This window comes from Mus caroli, unplaced genomic scaffold, assembly GCF_978045245.1.
Source record: "Mus caroli unplaced genomic scaffold, Mus_caroli_1 scaffold_6, whole genome shotgun sequence".
Classification (NCBI taxonomy): Eukaryota; Metazoa; Chordata; class Mammalia; order Rodentia; family Muridae; genus Mus; species Mus caroli.
The window spans coordinates 4,190,948-4,213,058 of NW_028227261.1; the positions used below are offsets into that span (position 1 = coordinate 4,190,948).

Consider the following 22,111-nt stretch of genomic DNA (forward strand, 5'->3'; position numbering starts at 1 on the left):
CTGCCCTCACCTGTGCGTTGTAAATAGTGTCCACCCAGCTCCGGCACAAGGCCTGGCTGCTGGCCTGGAAAGTGTAGGCCCCCACGGCACTGTGGAATTCATTCAGGTAGATGAGGAGGAAGGAACCTGGTCACGGAAAGGCCGAGTTAGGATTGGCCAGCGCCCATGGAGGCCCCATGACCAGGAGCAGGGGGCCAGAATTCCTTACCAGGGTCCCGAAGTTCCCGGCACACAATCTTGTCCACCAGTAGCGGTGGCCTGATGACCTTCGTTCTCTCTGCTTTCTTCACGGCCTTGGTCACCAAGAGTAGATCAGTGAAGAGGAAGCAGTACACGTCCATCTGTGGTGGGGAAGCCGGGGTCACAGTCAGCACAGGGGGGTCCCAGGGTAGGCACGGACCTTTGTCCTTTTGTTACTAAAGAGTTACTTGCATTTTATTTATTTGCTTAAAAGTGTTTTGTTTTGTTTTTAAAGATTTATTTATTTATGTATGTGGGTACACTGTAGCTGTAGATGGTTGTGAACCTTCATGTGGTTGTTGGGAATTGAATTTTTAAGATCTCTGCTGGCTCCGGTCAACTGCACTCCACTCTCCGTCCCTGCTTGCTCTGGCCCAAAGATTTATTATCATACATAAGTACACTGTAGCTGACTTCAGACGCACCAGAAGAGGGCATCAGATCTCATTATGGGTGGTTATGAGCCACCACGTGGTTGTTGGAATTTGAACTCAGGACCTTTGGAAGAGCAGTCAGTGCTTTTACCTGCTGAGCTATCTCACCAGCCCTTAAACGTGTTTTTAGCCTTTATTTTTATGGGTGTGGATGTTTGCCAGTATGTATGTGTTCCTTGTGCATGCCTGGTGCCATGGAGCCAGATTTACCATGCAGTTACCGTGGAACTGAATCCATGGAGGGCTTGTAACTACTGAGCAATCTCTCTACCCACTGCGTGTCAACTGGGCGCTGCTTTTTTGGTTTGTATGTATGTGTGTATTTATGGGGCACACAGGGACCAAACTCAGATCAACAAGACTTGGTGGCATGTGCCACCAAGCCCAATGGCTCCTGGGGGAGCTCAGTTTTTGTTCAACACCTTCCTTTTCTATCATGAAAGGATTTTCATGAAACTTATCTTTTAACAAAGCGTATTAAGTGTACATACCTGGAGGTATGTACATGTATTTTACATGTATGGGTATTTGTCTGTGTGTACATGTGCACACCAGAAGTGAGCGTTACACAGTTGTGAGGTGTCACGGGGTGTTGGGAGTTGATTCTAATCATCTGTTTTAATCCAGCCCCCCAAATCGAGAATCTGTGTGTCAAAATGCTGAGGGTCCCGGTCTCCAATTGGCTTTTGATCAATCAAGAGCCAATGGCCAATGACTAGATAGGATGAAAGAGGCGGGAATTTTAGAAGCACCCTGGGAAGCAAAGATAGGGAGCTGCCCACAAGGAGCCAGGGCAGCAAATTTAAAATACAGATTTAGGAGATGTTAAGTCAGGAATGCCGCAGGGGATTGTTCGCTTGCTGTGGGGAGGTTTAGAAGTGCTCTAATTCACCCCTCTACTGGGGTTGCTGGGAATTGAACTCAGGACCTTTGGAAGAACAGTGAGTGTTCTCACCCACTGAGCCACCTCTCCAGTTTTGAGCCTCAAAATTAAAAGATGATTTTTGTTTTTTTTTTATATCAGAGATACACATTTATGAGCTGTGGTAGCAGAGGCAGACAGATCCCTGGGAGTTCAAGGTCACCCAGGACTGCATGGTGAGACCTTCAAAGAAGGAAGGGAAGAGAGATCGGTGAACGAGCAAAAAGATATACGCATTTATGATTTATCTTAATGATAATATATTTTTTTTAAAAAGTAAGTGACCTGGACAGTGGAGGCACACACCCTTAACTCCAGCACTTGAGAGGTAGAGGCAGGCCTATCGCTGAGTTCAAGGTAGCCTGCTCTACAGAGAGAATTCCAAGATAGCCGGGGCTACACAGGGAAACCTGTCTCAGGAAAAAAACAAAACAGTAAGAGGTTAGGCATGGTGTCCTGTACCTGCAGTCTAAGCACTTGGGAGGCAGAGACAGGAGTCTAAGTAGGGCGTGGTGGTGCACACAGTTAATCCTAGCACTTGGGAAGCAGAAGGCGGAAGATCTCTATGAGTTTGAGACCAGCCTGTAATATATAGGGAGTTCCAAGCCAGCTAAGGTTGTGTTATAACAAAATAAGTTCAAGGCTAGCCTCAACCACACAGTGATTCTGAGGGTCATAAGACCCTATTGCAAAATTTTTTTATTAGGTGTTAAATATTTATGAATCTACTATAACTATATATAATAATATATAATAAATTATTGAATATTAAGCACTTTATTTTATTATCTAATGGAAAAGAGAAAAAAAAATCTGCTAGGAGCGAGCCAACACACTAGAGGGTTTGTTTAGCACTCCCGAGGACCTGGACTCAATCCACCATAAACAAAGAAAGAGAGGGGCTGGAGAGAGGGCTCGGCTGAGCACTGGCTCATCCAGAGGTCCTGCGTTCAATTCCCAGCAACCTCGTGCTGGCTCACAACCATGTGTGATGCCCTCTTCTGGAATGCAGGTGTGCATGCAACAAGAGCACTCATATACATTTTTTAAAAAAGGGAAGAAATAGGGCTGGAGAGATGGCTCAGCGGTTAAGAGCACTGACTGCTCTTCCAGAGGTCCTGAGTTCAAATCCCAGCAACCACAAGGTGGTTCACAACCATCTGTAATGGGATCTGATGCCCTCTTCTGGTGTGTCTGAAGACAATGTCAGTGTACTCACATACACTAAATAATTTTTTTTTTAATAAGAAAGAAATAAAAAGGGAGGTGATGTTAAAAAAACCACAATTTACAAGTATTTACCTACCAGGCAATAGCCAGATTCTCAATGGCAAGGTTCTGGGGAGCTCTTGGCTTTGCAGAATATATTTCTCCCTGTCACCTTCAAGAGCTGTGACCCTGCTACTCTTTTTTTTTTTTTTTTTTTTTTTTTTTGTTTTGGTTTTTCGAGACAGGGTTTCTCTGTGTAGCCTTGGCTGTCCTGGAACTCACTTTGTAGACCAGGCTGGCCTCGAACTCAGAAATCCGCCTGCCTCTGCCTCCCAAGTGCTGGGATTAAGCCACCACGCCCGGCTGTGACACTGCTACTCTTACTCAGTAAACTGTAGGTGGGCATTCACACCCCCCGCCATGGCATTGATCATGGGCTCTTAGGGCACCATGCTAGCTAGTTTGTCAGTCTGACACAAGCTAGAGTCATCGAGGAATAGGGACCTACAACTGAGACAAACACTTCTATCAAATTTAGCCTATAGACAGTCTTTGGGGCATTTCCTTGATTAATGGTTGATGTCAGAGGGCCTGGCCCACCATGGGCAGTATAGCTGGTCCTGGGTTGTGTAAGAAAGCAGGCCCAGGGCTGGTGAGATGGCTCAGTGGGTAGGAGGACCCGACTGCTCTTCCAAAGGTCCGGAGTTCAAATCCCAGCAACCACAAGGTGGCTAACAACCATCCGTAACGAGATCTGGCGCCCTCTTCTGGAGTGTCTGAAGACAGCTACAGTGTACTTACATGTAATAAATAAATACATCTTTTTAAAAAAAAAAAAAAAGAAAGAAAGAAAGCAGGGCCAGCAAACCATGAAAAAAGCATTTCACTATGGCCTCTGCGATCCTGCCCTGGCTCTCCTCAGGAAAGCCAAAGACATTTATTTTTTCCTACCTAAATTGCTTTTGATCGTGGTGTTTTTATCATACCGACAGAAAGCAAACCAGGGCGGTTACCGTGTAACTAACTAGGCAGTTAATGAACCACCGACTGAGGCCCAGGAGAACCTCGGGAAGGAGGGCAATGGAACAAGGCTGTAGGGTGGGTGTCCTGGGGTCACCTTGCTATCTTTCCCCTCCTTCATCCTCAGGCTCCCTTCCAGCAGCAGCTGTCGGGTCTCTTCAGGGGAGGTTCCAGGCATGGGTGCTGTCAGGTCCAGATGTAGAAATTCCTTCAGGAGCTTTAGATGGGGGAGGAGATGTCAGAAGTCAGGGCCAAAATCTGGTGCCCCCAAGGGAGATCTGCAGCATCACCCCCACCCCTACCCCGACGCTTTCACGACACCAGCAATGACTCAGTGCTGGCTCACCTTATCCACCTCATCGTTGCTGCCCTCCACAACCTCGTAGGCATCGATCCGGCTCACCACCCCCGCCAGGCGCTGCCGCTCCTGCCGCTGCCGCATGCACGTGTTCACGTGGTGTATGAAGCGTTCCACCGAGCTGATCTGAGGATAGGTGATGGGGTTTAGGATCTGGGAGAGATGGAGCCTAGGACAGTCTGCTCACATTTCAGGTTACCATGGTGACGATGGCTTCCTTGGTGCGGGGCTCATCCGTCTTCCTCAGCACCGACTTGAGCAGCAGTGGGTATTTGGTGAGCCGCTGGTGGGGCTTGGCCAGCATGTCACTCAGCTTCAGCCGCTGGCACTGCTGGTGCTTCTCCGCCCACTACGGGGGAATGGGGTGGAGCTCAGTCCTAACCCCGCCCCTTTCAAGACCCGCCCACCCAGCTGTGCCGCCCACAGTCCTGCATCCAGGCCCTCACCGTGACGTATGCCCGGAACAGATCGTTGTCACGCAGCAGGCCGCGCATGTACTCCATGCAGCCCTCCTCTTCCATACAGTATCGGATGTATGGCTTGAAGAGTGAGCCAAACTGGCCCGTGGCAAACAACAGCACCTGTTACCTCCGGATTCCAGGCGGCTTCCCATACCACCCAAGCGAGGAAGCCTTTCCAGGGGAGGATTCTGAGCCTCAAGAGAGTCACACACACACACACACACACACACACACACACACACACACACACAACCCCGTAGCCAGGCAGCAAGGATTCAAACCCAAGTCACCAACACCTACTACTCTTGGCCACAGAGGTAACCTGGGGTTAAGATCAGTGGGAACTAGAGGGGCAGGCAGGATCCAGCCCTGGGAGTTTTCCCGCGTCTTTGCTCATACCATCTTGAAGCCTTTGAGAAAGTCGCTGGGCTGCAGCAGCGCCCGCGTCCGCCGCGCCTTCTCCAGTACCGGCACCATCACGCTGCCCCACAGGCCGCGGTGTAGCTTGGCGATCTCAGGTATGTTGCTGAACAAGCGCTCAGCCTCAACCTGGGCGTACACAAGTGTGGGTTGGCCCCACCCTGGCCCACCCACTCACTCCTCCTATTTAGCCCCGTTCAAGCTCCGTACCTCCCCCACCGCTGCCGCTGCCATCCCAGGCCAGGTACTTAGTATCCGCCCCTCTCCCTCCCCCAGCTAGGCCCCGCCTCTTTCCTAGTACCTCCCCCGCCGCCGCCCCAGGCCAGGTCGCACCTCACACAGGAGCCCCGACTCTTGCAGGTTAAGAAGACAACACAGGAACAGCTGTGGGGGGGAGGGGACACTGCAGCAGGGTCGTGTAGGGGTGGTGTCCCGGCCCTGAAGTCCTACCCAGACTCTTAGCTACCCATTCCCCAGAAGGCTCATAAGCACCCCAAAATAAAGAGGGCGTTTGGACCCCTCACACCCAGAAACTCCAACCCACCCATGGCCCAGCTGAGAGAGGCTGACTTGTGCCATCAGAAGGAGAGCTGGGGAGAATGTCTTCCTAACACATCTGGAATGCTCTGGGTCACCTCTGTCCTGGCTCAGCCTCTGTCCAGGAAGCTCTTTCCAGGAAGCCAAGGCCAGGCGGTGCTACTACCCTCCCCAGCTGAGGTCCCCTAAGTGCTATCCATTCTGTCACGCCCACGGTGGCCTGGCTGCTGCTGGGAACCTGACACACAGCAGGTGCTCAGAAGCAGCCTTTGAACAAGTGAGGCGTCACCTGGGGTAAACCAGCTTCACCCGGCCAACAAACTAAAGCCCCCTCCCAGGCACTTGAAGGAATCCCCTCTGCTTGCACCCCTTATCTAACTTTCCTGCTTTCAAACACAGCCAGCCAGGTGAAGGCCCAGCTTAGCTGAGGCACTGAGGCACGCTCTTGGCCTGTGCATGTGAGAAGCAACATGGTCCTGGGGTCCCACACTCACGTTGGTGATCACACGTAGTTTCCGGATGTAGGAGACTTCTGTGTGGAGGAGTTCCCACACTGCCTCCTGTTGGTGGCACTGCCGCCTGGTCAGCTTCTAGAGGGAGGGTGGTACAGGTTAGCCAGTAGCCGAGGGAGTGTGGAGACAGTCAGGGAGGGTGAGCAACCAGGCTAGCAACTTGTTCATCTTATCGATAGGAACTCGGAGATCTGGAGGGGAAGGCCACCCTCCCGATGTGTGGGTTGCGACTGTCAAGATATCCCAGATTAACACCAGAGTAGGCCTCCCCCGCCATTAAACCAGTCAAGTGGTGTGTTCTCCTAGCTACTACACCAACCTCATGCCCGTCAGTGAGCTCCCTCCAGCTGTCCTCCAGCCTCAGGCCTGAACTCTCTTCATCCTCCTCGTCATCTTCCTCTTCCTCCTCCCAGGAGTCATGGTCAAAGCGCAGCCTCCTGGGCATCCGGGGTAGCCCGAAAAGGCTGTAGGCATGTAGCTTGCTCTCCAGCTGTTCCATCTTGTCTACCTCCTGAGAGGAGACCCAGGGGAAGGGCCAGGGTCAGGGTCTGGGTTAGCTAGCTGCCCTTCCCCGACCAAACCCACGGGGCTCCATACCCGGCCAAAGCCACTGGTGCTAGGGCTGGAGCTGAAGAAGCCGCTGAAGCGACTGGCTGCCCGGTTCTTCCAGCTCTCATTGATGCCACTGCTGGTACCCCCACTGCTCCCAACGGGCAGAGAACAGCTGGAAGGTGCAGGGGGCTCGTGTCCAGGGATGCCTGCCTCTCCCAGGAATTCAGACATGTTCTTGCGACGGCGGCCAGGGGCCTGACCAAGGAGGCATAAATGGTGAAATGCAGCTCACACCAGCCCCACAGCTCCACACCAGGGTTTTAGGAACCCCAGATCACCCAAGCAGACAAAAGGGTCTCTGCATCCCTGGCCTAGGGTACCTACCACTTCCCCTGAGACCCAGATATTCACACGGGTTCACTGGGACTACTGTCCCAGACAACCTGGCTACAAGCAGAAATTGGAAGAAACTCAGTCTCACACACACATACACACCACTCTGTGGCACCTACAGACAGAGCTTCAAAAGGTCCCATTGGGGCTGGAGAGATGGCTCAGCGGTTAAGAGCAAAAAGCCCTGGCTGCTCTTGCAGAGGCCCAGAGTTTGGTTCCCGTTACCTATGTGGGAACTCACAACTGTCTGTAATAACCCGACAGCTATAGATCTGATGCTGTTACAGCTCCCCAGGGGATGGCATGTACAGGTGGTACACGTATACACACGAGGGCAAAGTGCTCACACACACTGCTCAAACACAAAAGAAGAGAAAGAAAGAAGACCCAGGTGGCTAGGCGCACACCTGAGCTCAAAGCCTGCCTGGTCTACAGAGAAAGTTCTAGGACAGCCAAAGCTTTACAAAAAAAACCAAACAAACACAAAAAAAAAAAACAAAAAGCACCCTGTCTCAACCATCCCCTTCAAACAAAAAAAACAAAGCGGGGCAGTGGTGGAGCACACCTTTAATCCCAGCACTCAGGAGGCAGAGGCAGGCGGATTTCTGAGTTTGAGGCCAGCCTGGTCTACAGAGTGAGTTCCAGGACAGCCAGGGCTACACAGAGAAACCCTGTCTCGAAAAACAAACAAACAAACAAACAAACAAACAAACAAACAAAAAAACCAAACCCAGGTGTGGTGGTGCCTTTAATCTCAGCTCCGGGAGGCAGAGTCAGGGCTTTGAGGCCCAGCCTCCTCTACACAGAAGATTTTCAGAACTCACAAGGCTACACATGGAGACTTTGTCTCAGAAACAAAACAAAACAAAAACAACAGAAAAGAAAGGAAGGGGAAACAGATGCATGAGACTACAGGGGGTATATCCTCACTTCCCAACACAACTGTGCTTATTTTCTGTCCCACAGATAAACACACTCCATGTGCCCACTAGACCAGCCCCAATCCTACAACCAGCTCCTGTCATCTTAGAGTTACAGAAAGACTGACGCCCTCACAGACAACCACAACCTTGCAGAAACGAGGGAGTTTAGGAGGAGTCTCCCTTGAGGAGGCACCCGCCTTACCCGCACCCCAACAGGGACCCCTGCTCACCAAGATGTCCAGACTGCTCTCTCGGCGGCTCTGAGGGTCCGCACGTTCCGACACAGGGGGCCCAGCCCCACTGGGCCTCAGGGCTGGCAGACTGAGGGACTTGGAATCCTTCACTCCCTGCTCCACCTTGCCCTCGTCCCCCGGCTTGGCTAGGGTGGCGTGTTGGGGGGGGGGGGGGGGGACAAGAAGTCCTCAGTGCCCAAGTGTGGGAGACATAGGGCCCTTGTCCTCTCTCCCCCTCTCTGGGAGCCCCACCCTGCCAACACCAACCACAAGTGCCCAGCAGAGACACCTGTATGCTAATGAGCCTGCCCAGGAGCAGGGCCAATGGGAACCTGAACCCAGGAAGGGCTCTAGATCCAGGAGGCCCCAACCGTCCCACCCAGACAGTTGCCTGTGGGACCTGTGGCTCTCTGCTCACCTTTGACCCGCAGGTAGTGTCCTCCAAACCTGTAGGCCTCGAAGGTGAGGGACAGGGGTGTGTTGGATTGATCCAGGTAGATGTCTACTTTGCCCAGTGCGATGCCCTTCCTCTCAAACACAGGCAGCAACACTTCCCTGCACCCCAGGGAGGAATGTGCTTCAGGAGGACAATCGCGTGGCTACCCAGCCCATCCAGACACAGCTCCAGCTGCCACCCCGATTATAAAGAAAAGCAGTATGCACAATATCACACACACAGACACCTGTCCCCAGAGCTTTGTAAGTCCCTCTCAGGCACAGCTAGACAGCCAGGATTAGAAAACACAGGTGAGCCTTGTAATGGTGTGACAGCCACACAGGCCTGAACACCCATAGGAGCGGTGCACAGATGCATGGGCGTGGACATACATGCACACGGACAGACAGACAGACACACCCCTGCAGAGACTGGGAACCCTGACAAAGGAGCTGTCTCTGTCCTTCCCACTTCCTCCTCAAGCCCTACCCCAGTGACTTCTTCTTCATGGCTGGCACAATTTCTGTTTCGATGTCCACGTTCAGGTCGAATTTCAAGGTGAAGCACTCCTTGCTCGGGTCCTGAGAGGACACTGGACTGTTAGCTTCTCCACGGTCACCACGCAGATGAAAATCCCAACTGGGAGGGGGAGGCCAGAGATCTCCCCAGCCATACTCCTAGAGAGGCCCCTGGTGTTCTACCTGTCTGAGCTGAAGGGCAGGGAGGCAAGGGAGGGGCAGGCTCACTCCAGACCCCATCCCTAGAGTTCAGAGCAGGGACACTAGCCTCAGGAGAGGAAAAGGCCTGGGAGAGATGGGGGCTTTGGGGGCCAAGGCTGTCAGCAGCCCTCCTGGCTCCTTACATCTGTGTGTCTCCTCCTTGCTTTCTTCTTAGAGATTTTTAGGCCGGCGCTCTTCCGGTCCCTGTAAGGGAAGCAGATGCTGAGGTGGTGATGGGTCCTCACCAGTGTGGGATGTAAGTGGGAGTCTTGCTAGGCTCCCCACCCACCCCTCATCAACTGGAAGTGATATGAATGCTGGCTACTCTGCTTGCTACCTGTGTGGCACAGTCCGCCCTCTGGTGGCCGAGATTGGAGTCGCACACAATGGTTAACTAGTTGAGCTAGGAGTCAGCCAGGCTTGCTGGCCTAAGCTGAGGCAGTCTGGGGGTGCAGAGGGTCGACCATCAGTCCTCTGGAGGGCTCACTCCTAGGATGGTGGCTCTGCCCGTGGTGGAGCACACCTACCCTTTTCCGTCGGTACAGCCTTCCTCTTCTTCCTCCAGGTCTGCAGCAGGGCTGGTGCGGGGAGGACAGGACCGGGTGGAAACATTGCGGGCCAGGACAGAGCCTTTGGAGAAAAGGGGGCAGGGGTTAAGTCCCTGCTCCCTGTATGGCCCATCCTTAGCCCTTAAATACAGCCTCCAGCAGAGACTCAGTTCCAGGCTATCCCTAGCTCCTCTCTTCCCAGTGGTTCAAGCCCTTCTGTTCTGCCAAGAATGGGGTCTATCATTATTATCTGTGCCCCCCAGACCCAAAAGGGCCATAGGCTCTATGAGGATATACAGGTGATGCCTCACCCCAAATACAAACCCACCTGTAACCTCAGTTACCTTTCTATAGCATGAGGTTTGTAAAAAGGCCATGTCTCAAGGACTGTCCCAGACAGACACCAAGTCCACTCCTCTTCCTTTAAGGCCTCCCCTCCCGCTCTGCCTTGCCCACATCTCAAGTCCCAGGAATCCTGGGGGAGTGAGAGTCCCTTTGTCTCTCTTACCAGCGACAAGGTGGCAGGTGGCCTGGGTGTCTTTCAGAGCTAGAGCTAGCAGGAAGGGTTTCTAATCCCCTCCTCCAAGTTCCCTCCAAACACAGTGGCTACATCTGTTCTCCTAGACCAACAGAGTTTGCCCAGAAGTTGCTGGTGGCCCCAAGGAAAAATTGGGAAGACCCTGGCCAGGGGCAGAGACAGCTGTGGGAGGTAAGGAGGTGGACCTGTATTTCATTCTCCTGCTCCTCATGTGACTCCACTAAGGTTCCAATACCCACCCAACACTGCTCCCACCAAGATACGGAGTTCTGAGCTGACTAGAGTTCCAGGGCCAGGCTGGGCCAGGCCGGGAGGGGTCCTCAGACTTACCTTGCGGGGGCAGGTCAAATCGGACATGGCCGTCGTAGTGCAGGGTGCTGTGGAACTTGCTATCACAGGTCTCACACAGGTTGAGAGGCCCCCGGTGGTGCAGCTGCTGGCAATCGGCATGATGGCATACCTGTGGGAGAAGGATGGAGACGTGGGGTCAGGATGGGCGACAGACGGACAGACAGACACATACACACTCAGACCACTATTATGGCCATCCACCATCTTCTCCCACCAAGTTCCTTCTGCTTCCCTTAGCCAGCTCATTTGGACAACCTTTCCCGAGTCCCCACTACCTGCTTCCAAGGAATGCAGAGAAAACAAACCCTCTTTCTGAGACTTCAAACAATCAACAGTGGACCAGGGCTACCAGGGACTTTCTGGCAGGAAGAACCCCCCAAAAGGGCTTTGTTACTGATCTTCAGCTGGCATTGGAACACCCTAAACTCGGATAAGCATTGCAGTCTGGCTGCCTGGGCCTAGGCCCTCGGGTCTATGGCCTGCCTGAGCCTTGAATAGCCTCTAAAGCAGGCTGTGGCTGTCACTGACACACATGCACGCACGCACGCACGCACGCACACACACACACACATGTGCATGCACACGTGCACACGCCACTCCTGCCTGGCAACTTGCACATGTATTTGCCATGTTTAACTATATGTATCTGTTCCTCCACCTTCCTGGAGGGCTGTCAGCTTCTTAGCTTCTAACTGCCATGAGCCTCTTCCACAATGGCCTGGCCCCAATGCAGTTCTACTTCACTTCCTGCTTTTTCCATTAAAAAAAAAAATTCCGGAAGCCAGCAAGAAGCCCATAGGCTCCTGCCTCCATGTCTGCCTGTCCATCATCCGTCTGTCCACACACCCAGGGCAGCTGAGGGCTTCCCATGAGCCAGCTCCTCTTCCCAGATCTGCCCACACACTCTCACCCCTGACTCTCCCATTTCCTGCAGGGCCAAGTTTCCCTCCCTGAGCACAAGGCATGCGACCCTTACAACTTATAACAGAGTCCTGGGCTCACTTAGCCCTTGGCCTCTGCTCCCCTTTCCCTCCTAGGGAAACAGCCTCCACACTCCACACAGCTTCCACGCAATTCTCCACACTCCCTCAAAATGGGAAATCTCTTGTAACCCCAGCCTGTCAGAAGGCCAGGGCAGGTGGTGGTGCCAGACAGGATCTTACACTATAGTTCAGGCAGACGTCAAACTCAAAGCAATCCTCCTGCCTCAGCCCCTCGAGTGCTGGTATCACAGGCATGAGCCACTGTGCCTGGCTTCCCCCAGTTTTCATCTTTAAATACTTCGGGCCTTCAGAGTTATAAGAATAGCACGCTGACATACTTCAACCTTCCGGATTCGGAGAGTAAGCCACATCACATCTGCCTCCTCTCAGGCGTTCTCTTCATGTCTGCTCTGGTGCAGAAATCCCACACAGCCTGAGTCACCCAACGCTCCGTAGGCACGCAGCCACCAATCTCTCCTTACCTCCTCTGCCAGGGTCTCACTAACTTGCCTTGAACTTGTAATCTTCCTATCTCTGGCCCTAGAGTAGCCAGGATTACGGGCCAGTACCTCCTAGAACTCCCTCTCTCCCTCCCTCTCTCCCTCTCTCCCTCCCTCCCTCCCTCCCTCCCTCCCTCCCTCCCTCCCTCCCTCCCTCCCTCTGTGGACCAGGTTGGCCTTGAACTCAAGAGATCCTCCTGCCTCTGGTCACAATGTGCTGGGATTCAAGGCATGCACCATCACTGCCCAGATTTTATTTGTTTTAGATGTACAAAGTTTGCTGGGCAGAGGTGGCACACACATTTGATCCAAGTACTTCAGAGGCAGGTGGCTTTCTGAGTTCGAGGCCAGCCTGGTCAGAATTCCAGGACAGCCAGAGCTACACAGAAAGATCCTGTCTCAAAACCCCCATCCACCCAACAATTATTTTAAGTTTTATTTTATGTATGCCTATCTGCCTGCATGTACGTATATCACGTGAGCAGAGATCTTGGGGAGGCCAAAGGACATCTTTGGAGCCCCTGGAATTGAAGTTCCAGATCGTGAGACACCATGTGGATGCTGGGACCTGAACCTGGGTCCTCTACAAGAACAGCCAGTGGGGGCTCTGGTCCAGCTTTTTAATTACTCTGTGTAAGTGTGTGTATAGATCAGAGAACAACGTTTAGGAATAAATTATCTATCCCTACTGTAAGTTTTAGGAACAGGTCATCAGCCTGTTTCTATAAGCTTTTACCTGTTACGTCAGCTCTGTGTGTGTGTCTGTGGAGTTTCAGGTTGGCGGTTTCAAGTCACCCAATGTGGGTGCTGGAAACTGCAGAGCAGTAATGCTCTCCCAGTGAGTGGGATTTCCTTTTTCGTTTCTTCTGATCAGGAAAGGGAGTTTTAAGATGGCCTTGTGTAGCCCAAGCTGGCCTCCAGCTCACTATGTAGGTGAGAATGACCTTAAACCATGTCTCCGTTTTGTTTCCTTTTTGTTTCCTACCATTCATCTGACTGTTCTGCCTGCCTGCATGTGTACCACAAGCACACAGTGTACACAGAGGTCAGAGTCCTGGAATCGAACCTGTGTCTTTGGGAAGAACAGTCACTGCTCCTAACAGCTGAGCCAGTGCCTGCCGCTTCAACACTCACTGCTGTTCTGATGGTTTCTTCTACAGATGACATTGGTAGCCTGCTAAGTGGTCTCCCCAGCCCCTATCTGGTCAGCTGTCTGGGAGGGGTCGGAGGGAACCCTGTTCTAGGACTTACACTATATCCTCTCAACCCACCAGCAAGTCTACCTCCCTCTGTAAAAATGGAGAGTCCCTATCTCTGAGCCTGGATACCTGCTGGTACCTGACCTGCAATGCTAACACCCCAAGGTCTCCTCTTAACTCATCTCCAGCCTTCCGATCTGCTCCCTTCCTCTGCTGAATAGTCTATGCTGGATTAATCTCTCTCTCTCTCTCTCTCTCTCTCTCTCTCTCTCTCTCTCTCTCTCTCTCTCTCTCAGATTTAGTTAATGTATATGAGTACACTATAGATGTCTTCAGACACACCAGAAGAGGGCATCGGATCCCACTACAGATGGTTGTGAACCACCATGTGGTTGCTGGGAATTGAACTCAGGACCTCCGGAAGAGCAGTCAGTACCCTTAACCACTGAGCCATCTCTCCAGCCCAAAACTAATATTTTAACTAACTCATTCAAAGCCCTATCTTCAGGTCTAGACAAATTCAGGCTACCAGCTTTTACCCACTGAGCCATACTGCCTGCTCAATATTTGTATAATTTATGTACTAGGCAAGTAGAGACACAATGGAGACCGGCTGAGAGAGCCTTCAAGAGATGCCCAAGATGACAGACAAGAGGAAGATGGTTTAGACAGCAGTGACTGAGGAGGGGGTGGGGAGGGAGGAAAAGGCAGCAGAAAGCCTCAGCTGCTTGGAGAGTGGTCCTCCTCCTCTGCCAGGGGCTATACTGAGGTCAACTGGGTCACCTCCCTGCATCCTCATTTTCCATAAGAGGCGTGTGAAGCTCAGGTCAGGGAAGTCTATTACCACAGGTTACACGCCTAGCAGAGCCAGGGCCTGAAGCCCCACCCACTCAGGTCCACACCACTGCCAGGTACCAGACAATGGAGAGGTATGTGGGGGGGAAAGCAGACCCCGGTCAGCCTTGGGGGAGGGTGGGTTCCAGAAAGAAACCAATCTTTTGAGGCTTGCAGTTTGGGCTCTAGTGACAGAATAGGATCCGGACATACAAACAGCAGTTGGCAGGTGGCCCACTCGCCCTGGGGGAAGTGACAGGAACTGGGTCTGGAAAGGGACTTTAAGACCCAGATTCCTAACAGCGGGTGGTCAAGACTTGGAAATGTTTTCAGTTCCTGTTTTAATCTACTGCAGATAAAGGCAGGAAAACATTTACCTACCTACAGCCATGAGCCCCAGGGCATGTAGAAAATTCTGAGGGGACCTCCCAGCTTTAAGTGCCTCCTTCTGACTACAGTCTTCGGAGGCACCAGCTTTCCCTTCAATCCCTTTTCCCAGGCGCTACCTACTCCACCAGCCTGGCCAGGGCTCCCTGCTTCAGCCCCCGGCTGACTAGGAGAGCTTCCGGCAGTCAATGCCAGGTGTGGCTACATTCCAGCCAAGCCAAGGTTCTGGTCTCAGTATGACACAGTGGAGACTGAGCTAAACTGTAGGTTCCGGGGAGGGGGGCCTAATTAAGGGCCACAATTTTCTTTTTAATTTAGTCAACATAAAGACAGCACCTCAAGCGCTTTTAATCCTAGCACTCCAGAGGCAGAAGCAGGGAACTCTGTAAGTTCAAGACCAGCCTGAAATATACAGGAGTTCCAGGACAAAAAGAGCCACAGTGTGTGTGTGTGTGTGTGTGTTGAGCACAGGGGTTGGGGGTGGGGATTTCATTCTATTCCTTCTGGCCAATTTGATATTGGACTGACAACCTCAATGGATTCCCTTTCCAGTCCTGAGACGACTACCAGCCCTCCTACCATGACAGCAGCAGAGACTGCGTCCTGCCTCTGACCTTTAGGCTCCGGGGACCACAGAGGTCAGCTCATACAGGAACTGAACCAGAGTTCCCATATGAAGCCAGGATGTCGTTCTGGAATCCCCAGAGAGAAAATCCACAAGCTGAATTGAGGTTGGGGTTGGGCAGGGGAAAGCCCTCTTGGATATCTTCCCCCACCCCACCCCCCTTATATCCCTCTTGCCAAGCATCAGGGTCTCCCCAGCACTGAAGCAGACTAGACTCCAGGCCTCCCTCGACTTCTTTACCATCCACCAAACCCACCTCTATAGGCAGTGATGCTCCACTCTGTGGGAGAAGCCCAACGGGTCAAAGGGGAGATGTCTCACAAATACAGAGAAGGACACTTGGGCACAGCCATCCCACTCTGAGGCTAAGGAACAGAGCACTGAAGACAGGCTCTCCTCTCAGGCAGGGCTGAGTGGCTGAGCAGGGTGTGGGACAGCGGAAGGAAAGGGGGAGGGGTGGCTTAGGCCCCACAGGTGTGTCCGGAGTCAATACACACCAACGGCCCAGGGGTTGAGGGGCATCTCTGGTGCCCGGCTTCTTAGCCCCAAGGTAAGGACCCCCTCAAGCCACATCCCCACTCTCAGCAGTGTGCTGCAGTCTAGATAGGGGCTCAGCCACCCTGGGGAGGGGGACAGAGAGGATCAAGTCATGCACACCACCCGTTAGGCTTTACCCCCCCACATCCCCCCACTCCCCGCTACCTGGCTGTTGCTGCTGCCGGCATGACCCCCGACCCAGAGGGGCTGGGAATCTGGGGAGGGCAGCTCAGAGCTGGGCCTGGCTGCTGCTCGATGCCCGGAGACGCCCGGTCCTGTCCCCATGGTGGCCGGAGGAAGCTACGGTCTGCGCCGTGCTAGGGACAAAGCACTGAGCCCCGCTTCCTGCCATTGTGCAGTTGCGCCCTGGGAGGGGTGAAGGGGGCTGGGCTGGTGACACCCCGCGGAACCCCAGCCACTCCCAGCCTGGGCTACTCAGACCAGAGTACAGACTGGAAGCCCAGCTTTTGGGCCTTAACCCTGTGCTTCTCCACCCCAGGGGCTGGGCTCCAGATGCCACACAGGAGGGGTGCAGCTGGTTTACGGGTCAACTTCCTTGGGATCCTAGGACACTGCTTGCCAGGCACCCATGGACAACTCTCTTTGCTGGGTCTCCAGTATCCTGCTGTTGAGGGCCCATGTCAGCCCCATGCAAAGCCTAACACACACACACACAAGAGCCCTGGAATCTGCTCCAGTAGGGACTCCAACGGAACACATGACCTGGGAGAGAATCGGGAGGTGGAAGGAGGGTTAGTGGGAAAAAGCAGAGGGCCTGGGCAGTGCCCAGCTGTCCCCTGGGAGTTGGGCCAATGAAACTCCTAAGTCAGGCAGGCCTTTGCAGGTCACTGGTATCATTAGGCTGCCTCCCTGCCGCCAGAGGGCGCTCAGCACTGCCCGACAAGCCGCCCTGTCCGGATTGGGTGGGGCTGTCTCCAGTTATCAAAGGGCTTCAACACTCACCCCCAGGAAGTAGGGTGGCCACCTTATCCCTTTCCATCTCCTACAGTTAATGTAGACATACAGAGACAAGTGCACGGCCTGTTAGTTACACCCAGACTGGCCCGTGACAGTCTCGCAGACCTTAAACTTCTGATCTGCCTGCATCTCCACTAAACTGTGATTACCACGGTGACGGCTCTTTCTAGGTCGTCAACTTGACCACATAGAGCTCTATAGAGTAGAGTGACCTACAATCCAGAAATGGAGGACACACCTGCGAGAGATTTGGGTTTTTGTTTTTTTGTTTTTTTTGTTTTTTTTTTTTGGCTTGGTTCAAAGTGAGTAAATTCACTCCTAGTCCAGACCCTTTCGGTAGGAAGAGGTAAGTCTTTGATCCAGACCTTGAGGTGGGAAGACGCAGGTCTTTAATTCATATCTTAAGGAGAAATGACACACCTTTCACCTGGGCCACACCTTCTGCTGGAAACTTCGCTCTTGGCCTGCCTGCCCTCGCCTTACTAGCAAGTCCATTCCTTCACTGGCATGGGAGGCTACTTCTTTAGGACCCCAGGGTCTACTGAAGACCAGAGATATCCAACCTTGTGGACTGAGCAACTTCTGGATTCTTGGACTTTGTTTATAGGTAGCCACTGTTGGATTTGCTGGACAACAGCCCTTAAACCATTCCAATAAATCCCCTTTATATATAAATCCCCTTTATATATATAACGGGATCCATTGTAGAAACCGTATTCTAGGGAACCCTAATACCCAATTGCCTCTTTGCATGGGTCTTGGCCTGCGTGCTAGGCTAGCCCTCTTCGGATGGAGCTAGAGTCTTTGTTAATGCAGTTCTGTTTTGAAGATAGGGTCCTATACCTGTAGCCAAGGCTGGCCTTGAATTTTAGGCAATTCTGGGATTACAGGAGTGAATGAACACGCCTGGCCAAGGCACAGCCTTCTGCTTCTGGCTGTGGAATGGCCTCTGGGCAGATGCCTCAGTACCCTGTACGGGCATATAGTCCCTGGCACATCTACCTCCGAGGTGACCCCTACATCTGACACCATGGGGAACGGAAGGAAGCAGGGACTTCTGAGAGGGCTCGTAGGGCGGTAATTAAGCTTAGACCTCAAGGACTACCTTCACCACCACCACCACCCCACCCCACTCCCCGAGGCCAGGTCACTCACCATGGACAACACAAGTAACTCCCTTGAAAACTAAAATTTCTTATCTTATTTTTTAAAAATATCCACCATAACCTGGTTCCCTCTTTGCCTCCTGGCTGGACTCATGCAGCCGTTCATCTTCTGGCCTTCGGGCTGATATCCTGTGCCTCCCCGAGCTCAGAGCCCTCACCCCACCACACTCTATCCAGGACTGCATGTGCTCAACCTTCAAATGGTTGTCATTGGGCCCCAATCCTACCTCCCCAAAGGGCTCTCAAAATAACCCCTCAGCCTCCTTCCTAGCCTCAGTCCCTAATGTTGAATTAATTTCTTCTCGGCTCTCTAATCACGTGACTTCCTTGCTCTCCATCATTCCTTCCTGCCAGAGGCCAGTGGGCTTAGTGACACTTATCGGCTCACTCTGTGTCCTCAGCCTTCAGGATGGTCCTGGCACAGAGCCAACCGCAGGAGCGATACTTGCAATGAAGGCAAAGGGAGGGGCTTCAACCATGGAAGGACTCTGGGACAGAGAAGTTCTCCAGGACCTGTGGCCAAGTGCCAATACAGCCTTCCCCTTTTCCTGGAACCTGGGTGTGACCAGGCAGGTGAGTAGCCATTCAGATTCATGTTATCCTGCACCAGTCCTCTGCCTCTGTCCGGGTCCCACACTCAGAAGATAGCTACTACTGTCCACTAAGTCCTCCCAACTTCCTGTCCCAGGAGCTTGAGTGACAAACTCCACTCTCCTCAGAGAGGCAGAGAAGGAGACCATGATGGCCCCCAACTTAACAGGAAGAAGCTAAGGTCTGAAGAGAATGCAGGTTGCCCCAAGGTCGCCAGTACACCAAGGTGGGCCAATGCACAAATCTGTGACACATCTGCCCGTTGCTCAGGCATGGTTAGGGCTGGGACATTGGCACAGGCTAAATGGTGGACAACAGGGTCTTGAAGACCACCTTGAGGAGAAGAGGGTGGAGCTCAAAGACAGCATGGAGGAAATTCTACAGGTCTGGGCTAACTAAGTCTCAGTAAGTAAAGATCACTGGGGCCAGGACGTTTACCTAAAAAGGACTTTTGAGAGATTGGGCTCTAGCCTGGCAATGTGTTAGCTATCCTGACCAGGGTGGAGGCTGCTGCTTAGGGGACCAAGGCCCTGAGGCCCCAGACCAGAATATAGGGTAAAGGAAGTGACAGGATGGAGGTGAGGAAAGGAGCCCTAGCTCCTGCCATAGAGGGGAAAGGCTTGCACCTAACAGACAGCACGGAGCTAAGAAGCAGAGCTGAGGTCCCAGCCTCTCACCCTGGGGAGGGGGCCCCTCTCCAGCCCAGCCTCGCCCCAGGGTGAACAGAGTTGCCTGGCTGAAACTGACCCAGAAACTAGATGCTGAAGCTGATGAATAATGGAGTCCCCAGGTACCCCCAGACAGGCTCTTGCCCCCACTAGGGCTTTTCTCCCAACTCCAGAAAGTTAGAGGATTCTGTGAACACCCATGGTCCACACAGGGCCAACCTGGACTGAGAATAACTCTGGGCCCAACAGGAGCTACAAATCTGGGGCAAGATCCACAACCATCTCAGGGCCCGGCCCACAGCAGACGGCCCTGAGATAGCAGCTGGGTCTTCTTGTGTGAATGGCTCACTTGCCCTAGGCTTCTCTAGCAGGGCTGGGCTCCCCTGAGAGATGGCCCAGGGCTCTACCCGCCACCTCAGATATCCAAGGGTGGAGCCTGCATGCGTGGGCAGGCCAGCCAGGGTGGGGTGGCTCTGCCAGGCGGCTCTCAGAGCTGCAGGCGGCTCACGGGGCCTCCTCCTTTCCCTTGGCCTGGGCCTCACCCTTTCGTCCTGTGGGTCTCCAGACCTGACCTAGGATGGCTGGCATAGGACCAGAAGCCTGTCTACAGGCAGGTCCCTTCCCCTGGAGCGGCTAGGAGGAAGGGGCTGTAGTGTGAATCTTGCCCCCTGAAGGTGGCTCCTGGACTCCAGCTGCCTGCTTCCCTGGCTACACTCAGAAGGCTCCTGGGGAGGAAGGTGAGAAGCATCTATGCCCCACCTCCCCCTGCTCCTCCCAGACGGGGATCACCTCACCTGTGTGAAGGAAACACTGGGCACTCCTAGAATGTGCCAGCTGAGGACAGCTGCTGGATCCTAGTGGACACTGGAACTTGATGTGGGACCCAGGAACAGCAAATACCCAAGAGCAAGGTCACCCAGGGAAGATTACCAAGGCATTTGTAGGGCCTAAGAACCCTCTGGCCTCCACCTCCCTGTCTCCCACCAGGACTGGCCTCCCTTTCCCCGGGAAGCCTGAGGCACAGCTTCTTGTGCCCTCTGCTGGCCCCCAGGGGCCTTTTGGGTATTTCCAGATAGGGCACGGTTGGAACAGCATCCTCCCAAGCACCGCATAGGCCTAGGCCCCTGCAAGATCCTCCCTGAGTCTCCACCCTCACTAGTCAACGGCCCCCACAACACAACCACAGACTTCTCACGGCCACAGAGCAGTGTTTAAGCAAATGCCATCATTAAATGAATGGAGGTAGCATCATCGGGACCCCCCAGAAAGGGACTTATTACAAGGTTCCCTAGCAAACAAACAAACAAACAAAAAAAAAGCCGGGCGTGGTGGCGCACGCCTTTAATCCCAGCACTCGGGAGGCAGAGGCAGGCAGATTTCTGAGTTCAAGGCCAGCCTGGTCTACAAAGTGAGTTCCAGGACAGCCAGGGCTACACAGAGAAACCCTGCCTCGAAAAAAACAAAACCAAACAAACAAACAAAACAAGGTTTCCTAACTTAAAATTCTGACCTTTAACTCAGGGACCCCACCCCCTCAGTCCCCAGTCTAGTGAGCCTCACCTAGGGACATATGTCTCCTCCTTACAGCCCGGACTGAGCTACATATCCGATCCCAGAGGTGCACAGAGAAAGGGGGAAAAGCAGATATGGGGACTGTCCCAGGTGCCACCACTCATTGGGCTGAAGCATAATGGGTCACAGGGAAGTCTTGCCCGTGAGCCAGATGGTGGCAGGACAAGAAGCAGTGGCTTTGGGGTATCGATGAGCTAGGATGGTGGCTTTAGGGAGTGACCTAGGCTTCACTGTATATGAAAGGCTGGCATTCAATCAGTCCACAGCTTGTTCACCTGGTCACTCACCTGGGCTAGAAGGTAGATCCAAGGGAGGGGAACTGACAGGAAACTGTCCTGGCTGGAGGGGACAAGCCTGCAGCCTGAGCCCTAAACCAGGCTGACTGCTCTTCTGAAACCGAAAATAAAGATGTACTTATTTTATATTTGGTGTCTGTGAGTATTTTTGCCTGCATGTATGTATGTGCACCTCCAGTGTGCTTGGTGCCCACAGAGGTCAGAGGAGGGTGTCAGCTCCCTTGGAACTGGAGTTACAGACAGTTGTGAGTTTCCATGTGGGTGCTGGTAACCTCTGAAAGAGCAGCCAGTGCTCTTAACTGCTTAGGTCAACGGCTTAACGTCTCTCAGGTCACCTTCTCCACTTTGTAAAGGGGTTTCATTATGTAGCCCTGGCTGGCCTGGAACTCTCTAGGTAGACTAGGGTAGCTTTGAACTCAGGGTTCTCCCTTATATCCTGAATGCTAGGATTAAATAATGGGCCACCAAGCCAGTATTTCTTTCTTTCTTTTTTTGGTTTGAGACAGAGGGTTTCTCTGTGTAGCCCTGGCTGTCCTGGAACTCACTCTGTAGACTCAGGCTGGCCTGCCTCTGCCTCCCAAATGCTGGGCTGGGATTAAAGGCGTGAGCCACCACTGCCTGGCCACGCCGGTATTTCTTTCCCTTCATTCCTTCCTTTCTTTCTTCCTTCCTCCCTCCCTCTCTTTCTTTATGTGTATGAATGTTTTATGTGTATGACTGTATAGCGCATGTATATATGCCCAATACTGGAGAAGGTCAGGTGGGGGTGTTAGAGCCCTGGAACTGGAGTTACAGATGGCTTTAAGACACCATGTAAGTGCTGAGATTGACCTCCAATCCTCGAAAAAGCATTATAAACCCCTGAGCAATATCTCCAACTGCCCCTTTCTCTCGGCCTCTTTTTTTTTTTTTTTTTTTAAATAAAAGGTCTTGCCAGCTGGGCGTGGTGGCACATGCCTTTAATCCCAG

The 22,111-nt window shown here is 52.9% G+C and overlaps 1 protein-coding gene across 3 annotated transcripts in view; it reads right to left on the bottom strand.

The window, feature by feature from the left end:
- Plekhg5 (pleckstrin homology and RhoGEF domain containing G5) overlaps positions 1-22,111 on the bottom strand; it is a 29,291-nt gene that overhangs the window by 3,267 nt on the left and 3,913 nt on the right. For 2 of the 3 annotated variants that reach the window (XM_085838554.1, XM_085838555.1), the window contains exons 1-18: positions 16,037-16,220; positions 10,786-10,915; positions 9,897-9,999; positions 9,513-9,573; positions 9,140-9,231; positions 8,633-8,769; positions 8,212-8,360; positions 6,711-6,920; positions 6,433-6,624; positions 6,096-6,191; positions 5,398-5,448; positions 5,044-5,193; positions 4,630-4,740; positions 4,383-4,532; positions 4,172-4,309; positions 3,923-4,042; positions 209-341; positions 11-126 (exon numbers count right to left, since the gene is read on the bottom strand). In XM_085838554.1, coding sequence (XP_085694680.1) covers positions 11-126; positions 209-341; positions 3,923-4,042; positions 4,172-4,309; positions 4,383-4,532; positions 4,630-4,740; positions 5,044-5,193; positions 5,398-5,448; positions 6,096-6,191; positions 6,433-6,624; positions 6,711-6,920; positions 8,212-8,360; positions 8,633-8,769; positions 9,140-9,231; positions 9,513-9,573; positions 9,897-9,999; positions 10,786-10,915; positions 16,037-16,156 — 2,259 coding nt within the window. In that variant the 5' untranslated portion in view covers positions 16,157-16,220. Of the gene's footprint in view, positions 1-10; positions 127-208; positions 342-3,922; positions 4,043-4,171; positions 4,310-4,382; positions 4,533-4,629; positions 4,741-5,043; positions 5,194-5,397; positions 5,449-6,095; positions 6,192-6,432; positions 6,625-6,710; positions 6,921-8,211; positions 8,361-8,632; positions 8,770-9,139; positions 9,232-9,512; positions 9,574-9,896; positions 10,000-10,785; positions 10,916-16,036; positions 16,221-22,111 lie in introns of those variants that run through there. The other variant, XM_085838556.1, reaches the window with a different exon arrangement.